At 51.5% G+C, this 14872-nt stretch overlaps 1 protein-coding gene across 18 annotated transcripts in view; it reads left to right on the top strand.

Moving 5' to 3' along the window:
• LOC101119116 (transducin beta like 1 X-linked) overlaps positions 1 to 14872 on the top strand; it is a 248917-nt gene that overhangs the window by 201493 nt on the left and 32552 nt on the right. For all 18 annotated transcript variants that reach the window (XM_060407541.1, XM_060407534.1, XM_060407542.1 and 15 more), the window contains one exon: positions 11688 to 11833. In XM_060407541.1, the coding sequence (XP_060263524.1) occupies positions 11688 to 11833 (146 nt within the window). The remainder of the gene's footprint in view (positions 1 to 11687; positions 11834 to 14872) is intronic.

Raw genomic sequence — 14872 nt, 5'->3', positions numbered from 1 at the left:
TTATGTCCAACTGCCTCTTTGCGACCCTGTGGACTATAAGCCCACCAGGCTTCCTCTGTCCTTCTCCAGGCGGGGTTACTAGAGAGGGTTGCTGTGTCCACCTCTAGGATCTTCCCGACCCAGGGATCGAACCCGCATCTCCTGCCTTGGAGGCAAACTCTTTACCATCTCAGGCACCAGGGAAGGAAGCCCCAGGCAGAATGGTGGCTGAGACTAATGAGTCACTGGGAGAGCTGCTGATACTGTGTTAGGTGAGAAAGAACGGGTGTGAAATCCTAGGACCGCAAGAATTAAACGTGTAAAAAGTCAATTTACAGAGGTAAGAGGGACTGGAGGAAATTACCCCCGGGTAAGAACAGCAGTTGCATCAAGCATCTAGTGATGTGACTGTTCCCTCTCTCTTCCAAACTGCTTTCTCTGTTTCTCCTCCCCCTAAGTCGTGTGTGTGTGTGTGTGTGTTTTTATTATTGTAATTTTTAATGGTGTCATCCATCGTAAATCTCTGTGTTGGCGGTCGTGGTTGAATTCCCCAATTAACAAAATAGTAAGTCCAAGCTTTATGAGGGTTTAAGGGCTGTTGGGGGTGATGGGGCCAAAGGGGGCTGGCTGCAAACCTTGCTTCTCTGCATGGCGGCTGGAAGCCAGGGCTGGGGTCTGGGGGAGCGCGCCTCGATGCCCCTTGTGGGCGAGCTGCCTCCCCTCGCAGTTTGTCGGCCCCGGGAGGAAATAGCACCCTGCATTTATAACCTGACTAATGCCTTCTCCTCCTGGAGCCCTCCCAGGTTTGGGGGATATTAAACATCTTGGCAGGCCCGCACTCAGCCGCCACCCCTGGGGTCCGGGCCAGATGTTAGAAGCAAAACCCTATTTTTAACGAGGTCCTCCTGCTATTTCTTTTGGGCGCCTTCCAAGCAGTTCCATTTTACACCAAATTCCACGTGACGGCAGGTCAGTGGGAGTAGGTCTGCATCTCTGAGAGCAGCCTGCCTGCGCTCAAGTTTTTCTCCAGCAAGATAGTAGAGAATTAGGACAGAAAGCGGGGCTGGGTCTCGGGGCTGGGGGTTGGGGGGAGGAGTTGGTTTAGATGAAATGTAAAGTCAGTGTGCATGTGTGCAGTGATTGCAGATCGCGGAGTCAAAAGCAGCTCTCAGCAAAGATTTGTGCTGTTGACCATAAATGAAACTGGGGTTAGCGGTTTTGTGTGGCTTCCCGGACAGAAAAGGTAATCCTCTGGCGAGACAAAGCCATCACATCCAAAAAGAAGAAGTGAACTGATGATAAATTAGCCCGCAAAGATGAGGGGATGGTATCTTATTCTCCTGCCTTGCCTGTTTACAGTGTGAGTGTGTGTGTGTCTGTCTGTCTGTCTGTCTGTGTCTGTGTGTGTGTGTCTGTGTCTGTCTGTGTCTGTGTGTCTCTGTCTCTGTCTGTGTCTGTGTGTGTGTGTTTTGATTTATTGGACCCAGCTGCCACTTAACTGGGCTTCCCTGGTGCCTCAGATGGTAAAGTGTCTGCCTGTATTGTGGGAGACCTGGGTTCGATCCCTGGGTTGGGAAGATTCCCTGGAGAAGGAAATGGCAACCCACTGCAGTACTCTTGCCTGGAAAATTCCATGGATGGAGGAGCCTGGTAGGCTACAGTCCATGGGGTCACGAAGAGTTGGGACACGACTGAGCGACTTCAGCGGTTCAGCACTTAACTGGGCTCAGTGGTAAAGAATCCACCTGCCAGCATAGGAGTCTTGGATTCGATCCCTGGGTTGGGAAGATCCCCTGGAGAAAGAAATGGCAACCCACTCCAGTATCCCTGTCTGGGAGATCCCATGGACAGAGGCGCCTGGCGGGTTACAGTCCACTGGGTCACAGAGAGTCAGACACAGCTTAGTGACTAAACAACATCAGCCATTTCACCTCCCTCCAGCCTCTTTTCCATGTTTATTGGTTACCTGTACTCTCGGCAACTCCCCCGCACCTGAATCTCCTGGTCTGCCACACCGAGAGGAAGGCAGGCCGTGTTGCAGGCCTCTGCGGTTCTGTGGCAGAAAACTACGATTCAGGAAGAACGGATGGAGGAGAATGGACAGAGAGTGCTCACTGCTCTGCGTCCAGGGATGCTCCAGAAACAAGGAGGCACTGATCTACCTTAGAATCCACACTTTTGTTTTGATCCCATTGTTAGGTGCCATCCCCGTTTGTTGTTGACTCGCTGAGTCGTGTCCGACTCTCTGCGACCCCATGGACACAGCACGCCAGGCTTCCCTATCCATCACCACCTCCCGAAGCTTGCTCAAACTCATATCCGTTGAGTCGGTGAGGCCCACCAACCATCTCATCCTCTGTCGTCCCCTTCTCCTCCCACCTTCAGTCTTCCCCAGCATCAGGGTCTTTGTCAAAGAGTTCGCTCTTCCCATCAGGTGGCCAAAGGATTGGGGCTTCAGCTTCAGCATCAGTCCTTCCAGTGAATATTCAGCACTGATCTCCTTTAAGAGGGACTGGTTGGAGCTCCTTGCAGTCCAAGGGACTCTCAAGAGTCTCCTCCCCAGCACCACAGTTCAGAAGCATCAGTTGTTTGGCGCTCAGCCTTTTTTTATTGTCCAGCTCTCACATCCGCACACGACTGCTGGAAAAAATCACAGCTTTGACTGTTGAGACCTCTGTCGGCAAAGCACCGTCTCTGGTTTTCCATGCGCTGTCTACGTTTGTCATGGCGCTTCTTCCAAGGAGCAAGCGTCTTCATTTCACGGCTGCAGTTACCATCTGCAGTGATTTTCGAACTGGGCTTCCATCCACATAGCCAGTTGGAATGGATGAGTGTCCTGACCAGTGGCTGCTTGACATTCACTGATTGTAGGGTTGGACCGATGGCCAGAGCCAGTGGGCTCTCTCTCTCTCTCTCTCTCTCTCTCTCTCTCTCTCTCTCTGAGAGGTGGCTCTCGTGAAAATCATGTTACAGACCTCCCAGGCACACAGACTCTAACTCTCGTCTGTCCAGTGGGCAGCGTTCCCACTGAGCTGCTCGCTCACCCTCGTTTCCATAAAGCTGTAGTCTCAGTTCCTGTCTATTTCTTGGTGATGTGGCCCCTGGTGCGATAAGCTTTCTTGTATCCCTGGCAGCGTGACATGGCCTGGCCCCTTCCCACAGGAACTGCAAGTCACGGGTTCTTGGTGGCCTTAATCTCTGTGTGACGTCACTCACTCACCTCCATAAATCAAGATCTCGCGGGTTCAGTTGGGACGATGAGGTCGTTCCTTCCTCTGTATAGAATTTTAGAATTGAAAGGGACCTTGGCGATCAGCTAATTCCACCTGTTTTGTTGGTTAGAGAAGGAAGCTAATGAGGGCAGGCCCAGGCTGGTGAAGTGTGTTCTCTCCACAAATAGAAAGTTGTTCAGTTGCTCAGTTGTGTCCGACTCTGTGACCCCATGGACTGCGGCACGCCGGGCCTCCCAGTCCATCACCATCTCCCAGAGTTTGCTCAGACTCATGTCCATTTGAGTTGATGATTCCATCCGGCCACCTCATCCTCTGTCGCCCCCTTCGTAATAAAAAGGAACTGTAGCAAATGCATGGAATGTTGTTCAAAGACTTAGCAACTGCACACCAACACACCCTCTGGTGACAAGCAGAGGTGTTCCAGGTGTTGCCCCCGTCTCCCTCTGGCTGACAGAAGTGCCCACACTTCACAACCAGGAACCACTGTTGTACACCAAGGGAGCAGAGTCTTAAGCAGAGGTGTCCTGCAGGAAAATGGTATATATGCTTCTCGCAAAGGCAGCCTGGTGAGGTATAGTGAGAGATGGCCAAGCTTCTTATCGCAGGAAATGAGAGGTTTGCAGGGCTACGTTTGGGTCTGCAGACTCTTCACTGCTTTTGAGATTGAGAGGGAGTCCTTGGTTCCTCGTGTCAGATCAGCCAGGTTACCGTGACGGCCTTGGGTCCTGTCGACTAGCACCTAGAAAGCTCTACTACTGCCGGCTGACACTTAGGGAAGTACTCGGTGAACAGCGGCTACTGATGCCGTCACCTTGTCAATCACACAGAGCAGAAGGCGCGTCTCAGGGCCTTTCCGGCTGCTGTGACAAAAGGCTGCAGACTGAGAGGCTCGTAAACACGAACAGTTTGTTTCTTACCATTACGGAGAATAGGAATTCCCAGGTGCCGGTGGAGTCACTGCGGGCTGCTGAAAGGCCAGGAAGGTGTTGTGGGAAGAAAGTTGTATGTGGTCCTGCAGATAACAGTCATGAACTGAGTGTTTGCCGTGTCGATGTTTGGACACTAACCCCATTCGTGAGGACCCCACCCTCGTGTCCTAATCACCTCCTTGACACCACCACCTTCAGTTCAGTTCAGTTCAGTCACTCAGTCGTGTCCGACTCTTTGCAACCCCATGAACCGCAGCACACCAGGCCTCCCTGTCTGTCACCAATTCCTGGAGTTTACCCAAACTCATGTTCATTGAGATCCAAGCATTTCATCCTCTGTTATCCCCTTCTTCTCCTGCCCTCAATCTTTCTCAGCATCAGGGTCTTTTCAAATGAGTCAGCTCTTCGCATCAGATGACCAAAGTATTGGAGCTTCAGCTTCAGCATCAATCCTTCCAATGAACACCCAGGACTGATCTCCTTTAGGATGGACTGGTTGGATCTCCTTGCAGTCCAAGGGACTCTCAAGAGTCTTCTCCAGCACCAGAGTTCAAAAGCAGACACCACCACCTGACGGAGTGCATTTTCAGCGTATGAATGTTGGGAGACAGGCGTTTAGTCCATAGCAGTAAGAAAGGGCAGAATGGATGCGGGGTAGACTGACACTTGCTTTCGTGTGGTCTGTGTCTGCGGGTCCATATATATATATTTGCACACACGTCTGTGGTACACATATATATACATACATACGTTCGTACATATGTGTATATATGGGCTTCCCAGGTGGCACAGTTGGTAAAGAATCCACCTGCCAGTGTAGGAGATGCCAGAGGCGTGGGTTCGATACCCTTGGGTCAGGATGTTATCCCCTGGAGGAGGCAATGGCAACCCACTGTAGTATTCTTGCCTGGAGAATCCCATGGACAGAGGAGCCTGGCGGGCTGCAGTCTAAGGGGTCGCAAAGAGGTGGACACAGCTAAGCTACTGAACACACAGACACATAAGTGTGTATATACAATATACACATAATAGTCAAGTTGGCACACGTTTCCTATAAAGGAGCATATCCTAAATATTTTTGACTTTGTGGCCCATCTGGAGGAGGGCATGGCAACCCACCTCAGTATTCTTGCCTGGAGAATCCCCATGGATAGAGGAGCCTGCCAGGCTACAGTCCCTGGAGTCGCAAAGAGTCAGACACGATGGAGCAGTGAACACTTTCACTTGCGGCCCATACTGTGTGTCTTGCAACGACTCAGCTCTGCCGTTGCAGTGTGAAAGCATCCACAGATAGCGTATCAACTCATGGGCAACAACTGCTCCAATAAAACTTGATTGATAAACACAGGCAGCGTGGGCCCTGGGCTGCATATCCCTGGTCTAGACAATTTTCATATCATGCCTGCCGGCTTTGGATAGCTGTCAGTATTCCCAGTACTGAGTCTATGAAGTCCTTAATAAAGACTCTGCATTTAGTGCCTCAAACAGATGCCTGTAATGCTGCCTTTAATGTTAAGAGTTGGACACGCTTGGTCGTGTGCAACTCTTTGTGACCCCATGGACTACACCGTCGACGGGATTCTCCAGGTCAGGATACCAGAGTGGGTAGCCTTTCCCCTCTCCAGGGGATCTTCCCAACCAAGGTGCCTTTGTTTCAGCTGAAGGTGGACCACCGGCCTCACAGCTGCCCGAATATTACATGTCTGCCTTTCTCTGCTGAATAAGCAGTGTTTCCAAGGGCCAGTGAGTGATTCTTCAGCAGGTTCTGCTGATGAACCAGGCCAACATTTAATTGGGCAGGATGGTTCACTGCACAGCTCGAATGGTTTGGGAGGCCATTTGTGAAAGAGGTCTGGCTTAGTGGTTTAGCAGTGGTTTAGTTTTTAATCTGTTTGGGTTGCCTAGTGGGTGAGGCACATCCATGCCCACGCTGCTTTCCTAGCACCTGTCACCCCAAATGGGAAGAACAGTGCTCTTCAAGATCTTATTATTTTTACGTATTGTTTGTGTTGAAGCATAGTGGATCTACAGTGTGTTAGTTTCAGATGTATAGCACCAGATCTTTTTTTTCAATGTATTGTTTTTATTGAAGGATAGTTGATCTACGGTATGTGTGTGTTTTGGGTGTTTAGCAAGTGAAAGTGAAAGTCGCTCAGTTGTGTCCAGCTCTTTTCGACTCCATGGACTCTGGGATTCTCCAGGCCCGTATACTGGAGTGGGTGACCTTTCCCTTCTGCAGGGGATCTTCCCAACCCAGGGATGGAACCCAGGTCTCCCGCACTGCAGGCGGATTCTCTACCAGCTGAGCCACCAGGGAAGCCCCATAAATGTATACGTATATTCTTTTTAAACTTCTGTCACTTTACAGGTTATTGCACGGCATTGACTGTCGTCGTGTGTGCCTTGCAGTAGGTCCTTGTTGGTTATCTGTTCTCTGAATGGTATTGTGTCTCTGTTAATCCCAGACTGCTAATTATCCCTTCCCTACCTTCCCCTTTAGTAACCACAAGTTTGTTTTCTAAATCTGGATGTCTGTTTCTGTTTGGTAAATAAGTGCATTAGTGCTTTTTTTTTTTTTAGAGCCTCTATATACAGGTGATATCATTTGGTTTTTGTCTTTCTCTGTCTGACTCACTTCGCTTAGTATGATAGTGTCCAGTTCCATCCACGTTGCTGCAAATGGCATTGTTTCATTGCTTTTCTTGGCTCAGTAAGATTCCATTTTGTGTATGTACCGTGTCTTCTTTATCTGTTCACCTGTTGATGGACTTCTCGGTTGTTTGCATGTCTTGCCTATTGTAAATAATGCTGCAATGGACAGCATTATGGCGCATACTTAACTCTTGATGGTCTTGTTGTGCCTTATAGAAAATGTAGTATAAATCTTTCCCTTTAGACACTGAAGAATCCGCCTGAAGTGCAGGAGACCTGGGTTTGATCCCTGGGTTGGGAAGATCCCCTGAAGGAGGGCATGGCAACCCACTCCAGTATACTTTCCTGGAGAATCCCCTGGACAGAGGAGCCTGGCGGGCTACAGTCCACGGAGGTCACAAAGAGTCAGACACGACTGAGCGGCTAAGCACATGGAAAGGTTTCTTTCCCATCTTAGCATGCTTATCCCCTTTTTTCCTCTTCAGAAATACTCTGACTTCACCTGGTTATCCGCCCGTGCCCCCGGCCCCCCCATTACTGTGTGTTTCCTGAATTCTCTGGCTTCCTTTTTAGTGACAGCAATCCACCCGTGGTGTTTATAAATGGAGCAGAAGCGTGTAGACCTGAGGACTGTGTCATTAAGGGGCTGTGGTTCCTGTGGGTCTTTGGTTCTCTGCCGTGGCGGGGTTCGTCAGACGTTTTTCGGTTGTCATGACTGAGGAAGGCTTGCTACTAACATCTAGTGTGTAATGAGACGGCCCTATTGGTGCAGTGGTTAGAACCCCACACTTTCACTCCCACGGCCATGGATTCAGGCCCTGGTTTGGTAACTAAGATCATGTGGGGCAGGGCACCATGCAGGGCAGCCAAAAAAAAACCCAAGACAGAAAACAAACATCCAGGGTGTGGAGATCATAGATGCTGCTAAACATCTTGTAATGCCTAGGACACAGCGCTTCTCACAACAAAGAACAGTTTGGTCTAAATGTCACGGTTGAGAAACCTTCCTGAGAAGTGCTTCATCGGGGACGCCTCCTAGGTAGTGGGCAGGTCTGCAGGCTTCAGCGACTGCTCCAGTGGACACCAGCGGCAGTCACACTGAGCCGTCATGTGGATCGGTCATCCAGGTGCCACCAAGCTCTCTATTCTGCCCCTTTCACCAACTTCCACGCCTGCCACTGAGCCGGTCCCGAGCGTTTCCGTCTCTGCCTGCTGATACTGTGTTCTTTATTCCTCCGTGTCTTGCTAGGTGGAAGAAGGGGTGTGCAGAAAGCTGAACAGGCTTAAGGCACAGAAGCTACAGGACCAGCAAGCTGCAAGTGAATATGCTCAGTAGCCTTGGAGTCCGATTGGGAGGGGTGGGTGCTGATGCTGGTGGAGGCTGGGCCACCCCAAGGGTAGCATCCTTCCTGGAGATAGCAGTCTTCCAAGGTGACTCCAGACTGAATTTTGCGAGCCTCCCCCCAATACATACGTTTAAACGTAACCTGGGTCCATGGAGTCAAAGCTACGGTTTTTCCTGTAGTCGTGTATGGATATAAGAGTTGGACCATAAAGAAGGCTGAGCGCCAAAGAATTGATGCTTGTGAACTGTGGTGTTGGAGACGACTCTTGAGAGTCCCTTGGATGGCAAGGAGATCCAACCAGTCCATCCTGAAGAAAATCAACCCTGCGTATTCACTGGAAGGACTGATGCTGAAACTCTTAATGTTTTGGCCATCTGATGTGAAGGCTGACTCACTGGAAAAGACCTTGTTCCTGGGAATGATTGAAGGCAGGAGGAGAAGCAGGCGACAGAGGATGAGATGGTGGATGGCATCACCAACTTAGTGGACATGAGTTTAAGCAAACTCTGGGAGATGGTGAAGGACAGAGGAGCCTGGTGTACGGCAGTCCATGGGTTTGCAGAGTCGGACACAGCTGAGCAACTGAACAACTATCCCCAGTTAATACTGGGAAGTTCAGTCATTAGGAATGATCAGGTCCTGAGGATGGGGCCTTTGTGAATGCAGTTAGTGCCCTTGTAAGAGGCCCCACAGAGCTTTCTTGCTCCTGAGGTTACGAGGAAAACGTAGTCATGTGTATGGTCCGTAAAGTGGTTCTCAGCACACACTGAACGTGCCAGTGCCTTGATCTTGGAGTTTAGCCTCCAGAACTGTGAGCAGTAAATGTCTGTGGCTGACACCACGCAGGCTGTGGGATTTTCCTCCAGCAGCTCGAATGGACAAAGACGTACACCAGAAGTGTGACCTCTCTCTGACGACTGCTACTCCATCGGTTGCTGAGAGGTTATTTGTCTGGGGCCCTGGCCATAGTCCACGCTGTGCCCTGGGGCAGTGCTCTGCAGAAGGTGCTACGTGGAATTTTGTGGTGGGCTGAGAGACGGGTGTCCAGCCACAAGCTTGGAGCTAGCGCGTGGCCTGTGTCAGGCCCCAAGGGTGATCTAGGGACCTGATTCATAAAAAGAAGAGAAGGGTGCAAGGGAGAGACTGCAGGCGGTCCTGTGCGTGCTTAGTCATTCAGTCATGTCCGACTCTTTGCAACCCTGTTGGCTCCTCTGTCCGTGGGGATTCTCCAGGAAAGAATACTGGAGTGGGTTGCCATTCCCTTCTCCAGGGAATGTTCCCAACCCAGGGATCTAACCCAGGGCCTCCCGCATTGCACGCAGATTCTTTAACCGTCTGAGCCAGCAGGGAGGGAAGGTGGTCGTGGGGAGGCTTACATGAATTAGGAAGCGTTCTTCAATTAGAAGCAAGACCTGGTCAGTTGTGGGCACCGTGTCGGAGCTGGCGGGGTGGCGTCTTGTCATTACCCCAGTGGGCGTGGTCCTGCTCTGGACCTCGTGACGATACCAGGAGGGAAGCAGATGACTCTCAGTCCTGCGTCCTGTCCCATCTGCTGATGGAGACACGGATAAGGAGATGGAAAAAGTCAGTGAGCCAGATGGTCACCCGGGAAGAATTCTACAAGACAGAAGCGACGATGGCCCAGAGTACGTAGGAAGGGAGTCCATGAGGTTGGGGCCTCTCTCAGCCAGTGATACCCACTCGGTCCTTCTCTGTCTGCTGACCCAGGTTTTTCTCGTGCACCCTTGCCGGAAACTGGATGAGAGAGCTTGGAGATTAAGACTCTGTGTGTGGTGGCGGAGATGCAAAGAATAAGGTCGTTGGTGAAGACGGGGGTGGATGTTTCTGTTGTGGCAGAAGTGGTTAGGGCAAAGGAGGGCCAGAGAGAGAACAAGTAAGAAGGAAAAACAGAAGGCCGATTTGCAGAGGGCCTTTCTGTGCTCATGCCCTTCCAACAACAGGAGCACAGGGACCCTGTGTTGGAGAGGGGCCTCCAAGGTGCTCTCCTGCACAGTCTCATGTAGGTGGTTCCAGCTTGTAAAGAAATAACACGGGAAGTTAATAGCAGGCTCTACAGTATTACTCTGGAAATAAATATGAATCAAGTGACTATTGCATGTATTCTTAATAATCAGGCCATGAGGAGGAGGGGTGGGGGAAGAGAAAGGGAAGTTTGCAGACAGGGCTCTCCTTGCCTGGAGCAACACTGCCATCTTGCGGGCCGTTCTGTGTGTTGCAGAGGCTGGCTGTATTTGTTGACCCAGATGGAGGCTGGGGGACCTGGGGGCGGGCAGCCCATCATCCGGCTGATGAAGGGGGTGTCCTAGGAAAGTGAAGTGGGGAGGCGGTGTGCAGGTTCCCCCGTGAGACTCCCCCCCAACCCCTCTACCCACCCCAGCACGTAGGATGAGCTGGTCTTGATGGGAAGATGTTCACAAGTGATGGCAGTGGGGTGCCCGGGACCCCCCAACAGGTGACAGCAGAGGGGAAACTTATGCCTCAGACCATTCCCTCCCCAACCCGAAGGCCCCCGAAAACCTCCTTCCTGGCCCTGCAGCCTCCTTCATTGACACGGCCTCGTTTGTTACAGCAGTCTCCGTCTTTGAATCGCGCCTCGTTCGTTACATGTAGTCACCGGCCCAGTCTTTCTCCTTGCATATTTTCATCCAAGCAGCTCCCTGCACGCCTTTTCCGTGAGCACCTTTCACCTGCCCAGTGTTGTCAGTGGGTTCGTGCTGAGGCATTTGACGAGGGTGCTGCAGGGGCTTTGCGGGTGTGGGGGACCCTTCATCCCTTAGCCAAGGGTGGGGAGGGGGTCATGCCCAGTTCCGTTAAGCGACTCAAGGTTACCTCGCGATGGGTGCAGAACCGCCTCATGTTTCTTCCCACGGTTGGTGATGAGCTTCATTTGCCCCGAACGCTGGGAGGAGGCTGGCTCCTGCCAGCAGACATCAGCGTGAGCTTCTGGAAGGAGCCGTGCGGAACCCAGGCACACAGAGCCTGGAGTCCAACTTCTGTAACGTCTACCCCAGGGCAGACTGTGGCCTCTGTTTTGCTTTTAATAATGCTGGAAAGGGTTGGGTATGGGGGAGGGGGAACTTCCCCGGCAGTCCAGTGCTTAAGACTCCTGAGCTCTCAGTGCAGGGGTGGGATGGAGCCATGGGTTCGATCCCTGGTCCAGGAACTAAGGTCCCACTTGCTGCGCTTGGTAGCCAAAAAATATTTTTTAAAAGATAAGTTGTTTCTTTGTTTAAATAATAATAATGGCACTGGAAAGCCTCTGCTTTCTTTCTTTCTTCTCTTTTTTTTTTTTTTTAAAGCCTCTGCTTTTTTACCAGCTGTTCCAGGCAGTCACACCTTGGTCTGCCGTCTGTCTCTGGGACACGGCCCACACCAGAGGCTGGGCGTCCTATGACCACGAACCCACCCCCTGCCCCGTACTCCTTAGGCGCAGGTGACCCCCCAGGGGTGCGTGCTACAAGTCCAGGCCTCACGGAACCCCACCCACCCACGCACCCTCCTACCCCACCTCCCATGCGCTTCTGCAGGTTTCTCCCACTCGGCGTTCACGTTCGGTATCGAGAGCCATATCAGCCAGTCCAACATCAACGGGACGCTAGTGCCGCCCGCCGCGCTCATCTCCATCCTGCAGAAGGGCCTGCAGTATGTGGAGGCCGAAATCAGCATCAACGAGGTAATGTGGGCCCTCCCCCGGGGGGTGGGCAGGCGGGGGAGCAGGACGGGGCCCCTGCAGCACGCTGCCGCCCCGGGGAGCCTGGGCGCTCTGGGAAGACCCTAGCGAGGGAGCTCCCCACAGCCTCTCCCAGTGCGTTAGGGTCCCGTCTTCCTTTATGCTAGCCCTTCTCCCAGCAGGGATCCCGGTGCTGTGACGCCCGAGGAGCCAGCTCCCGAGGCCCCGTAGATGGCTGTGGACTGGTTGGTCATGGTGGTATCACAGAGAGGCAATGCCTAGGCAGGTTGACAAGAAGTCCGGAGTTGCTGTGGAGCAGGAGGAGGAGAAGGAGAAAGGGGCCTGGGGTGCTCAAGGTGAAGATAGGGGCCTGGAATTCTCAAGGAGGAGGAAGGACAAACATCTTGTTTTTCTTCCCCTTGACATTCCTAAAGTCTTAGTCACATAAAACGTTTTTGTTATTTTTGAGCCTGAACTGATGAATACGTAAACAGCTCACTTTAAACTCTGTCCTAAGGATTATGTAACAACAGTGTATATCTCCTGCTTGAGGACAGTTTCTCCTTCCTGAAAACCTTCTGGCTTATCCTGTTATCTTAGATACGAATTATGGGAGTCGGTCTGGTAAAGTTTTCACAAACTTGAGACATTCTTTTGATTTCTTGTAATAATTAATGAGAAAGAATATAGCTCCCTTGCCAGCACTGGTAACACTCCGTCTAGTCAAGGCTATGCTTTTTCCAGTGGTCATGTATGGATGTGAGAGCTGGACTATAAAGAAAGCTGAGCGCCGAAGAATGGATGCATTTGAACTGTGGTGTTGGAGAAGAGTCTTGAGAGTCCCTTGGACTGCAAGGAGATCCAACCAGTCCATCCTAAAGATCAGTCCTGGGTGTTCATTGGAAGGACTGATGCTGAAGCTGAAACTCCAATACTATGGCCACCTGATGCGAAGAGCTGACTCATTGGGAAAGACCCTGATGCTGGGAAAGATTGAGGACAGGAGGAGAAGGGGACGACAGAAGAGGAGATGGCTGGATGGCATCACTGACTCAATGGACACGTGTTTGAGTGAACTCCAGGAGTTGCTGATGGACAGGGAGACCTGGCGTGCTGCAGTCCATGGGGTTGCAAAGAGTCGGACACGACGGAGTGACTGAACTGAACTGAACTGAACACTGGTGAGGGGGCCACTCTTCGTCCCCCTTCTGATATATGTGTCAGAAGCTTTCTCTGTCCCATTTTATACTTTAATTAAACTTCTGCTACACAACAGCTCTTGAGTGATCAAGCCTGGTCCCTGGTCCTGAAGTGAAATCTTCTTCTTTGGAGATCAAGAGTCCGACACCGTTCACCATGAAGGGATTATCGTGATGCGTGGAAAAGGATGCTGATTTATAGTCTCTTGGAATCCTCCTGGGATTTGTTCCAAGACCTGCCGTGGGCACCAAAATCCACAGGGGGTGCTCAGGTCCCACAGCCTGCCCTTCTGTATCTGCGGATTCCGCCCGCCGCGGAGGGCAAACACAGTGGTGAGCGTGCTGAAACACATCCGCGTGTAGTGGACCCTGGGAGGTCAGACCCGCCTCGTTCAAGACTCAGCCGTGCCTCACGACGGGCGTGGGCCAGCCACGGGCGCAGAAATCACCCTTCCTCCTGGAGGTCTCTCAGCAGTTCAGTGGAAGAGGGACCGTGTGAGTCATTTCGCCTAGAGTCTGTGTTTTATGTGAACCTGAGCAAGGGCACTCCCAGAAAATTGAAGCAGAGAGAGATGAGTACTGTTGAGTTCAAGGGGGTCATGTCAAGCGATGGCTTTGATAGAGGCCTCACTGCACAGCTGCCTCCGGGAGGTTGGGACCAGACGTGTGCATTTAAGTCGCTCCCGATTTGCTTAAATACCCTCCCTCTTTATAGATGAGGGCACGTGCGTATCGGGGCCAATTTTATAGCGGTTTTTAAATGAGTTATTGTAACCTTTTTTAAAAGTCAACATTCCGAAAACTAAAATCATGACATCTGGTCCCGTCACCTCATGGCAAATAGATGGGGAAACAATGGAAACAGTGAGGGACTTTATTTTGGGGGGCTCCAAAATCACTGCAGATGGTGACTGCAGTCATGAAATTAAAAGATGCTTGCTTCTTGAAAGAAAAGCTACGACCAACCTAGAGAGCATATTAAAAAGCAGAGACATTACTTTGCCGACAAAGGTCCCTCTAGTCAAAGCTATGGTTTTTTTCCCATTAGTCATGTATGGATGTGAGAGTTGGACCATAAGGAAAGCTGAGTGCCAAAGAATTGATACTTTTGAGCTGTGGTGCTGGAGAAAACTCTTGAGAGTCCCTTGGACTGCAGGGGAGATCCAACCAGTCCATCCTGAAGGAAATCAGTCCTGGATGTTCATTGGAAGGACTGATGCTGAAATTGAAACTGCAGTACTTTGGCCACCTGATGCGAAGAACTGACTCTTTGGAAAAGATCCTGATGCTGGTTTGCAAAGAGCCAGACATGACTGAGCAACTGAACTGAACTGAACCCTTTTAAAGATAAAGGGTGAGGGGTCAAGACAGCTTCCCTTCCCACCTGCTTTGCTGCTGTCTGGGGACTGTCCTGTGAGGATCCTGGGCCTCCTGTGACGTCCGGGTCTTGCTGGAGTCTCAGTCTGAGACCGTCTGATTGTAACTGCACTTAGCTCCCTTTCTCCCCCGTCCTGCCTCCGTTTAGCGACAGCCCCGCTCCATCCAGCACACCGCCGTGCCCCAGGTCCCCGTTTCCTGCTGTGACGCGTCCAGCATGGCTGACACCGTTCAGCGGCCACATGCCCCCTCCCCTTTACCACCAGAAGTCCGCTCCCACGGTCACCCCACCCTCGAGCCCGTCTCCCTGAACCCTTGCACACTTTGCTCCGCCTCCTCTTCCCCTTTCTCATCCTTGCAGGCCTGTCTTTTCTTTGTCGCATTTATCGCCACTTTCCCTTCAGCTTTTACAATCACAGACGTAGCGTATCTCACATTCTCTCTTGTGTGTTCCTCTCTCGTTTTC

Source organism: Ovis aries, chromosome X (assembly GCF_016772045.2).
Source record: "Ovis aries strain OAR_USU_Benz2616 breed Rambouillet chromosome X, ARS-UI_Ramb_v3.0, whole genome shotgun sequence".
NCBI lineage: Eukaryota > Metazoa > Chordata > Mammalia > Artiodactyla > Bovidae > Ovis > Ovis aries.
Note: the sequence above shows the minus strand (reverse complement) of the source record. Positions and strands in the feature narration are given on the sequence as shown.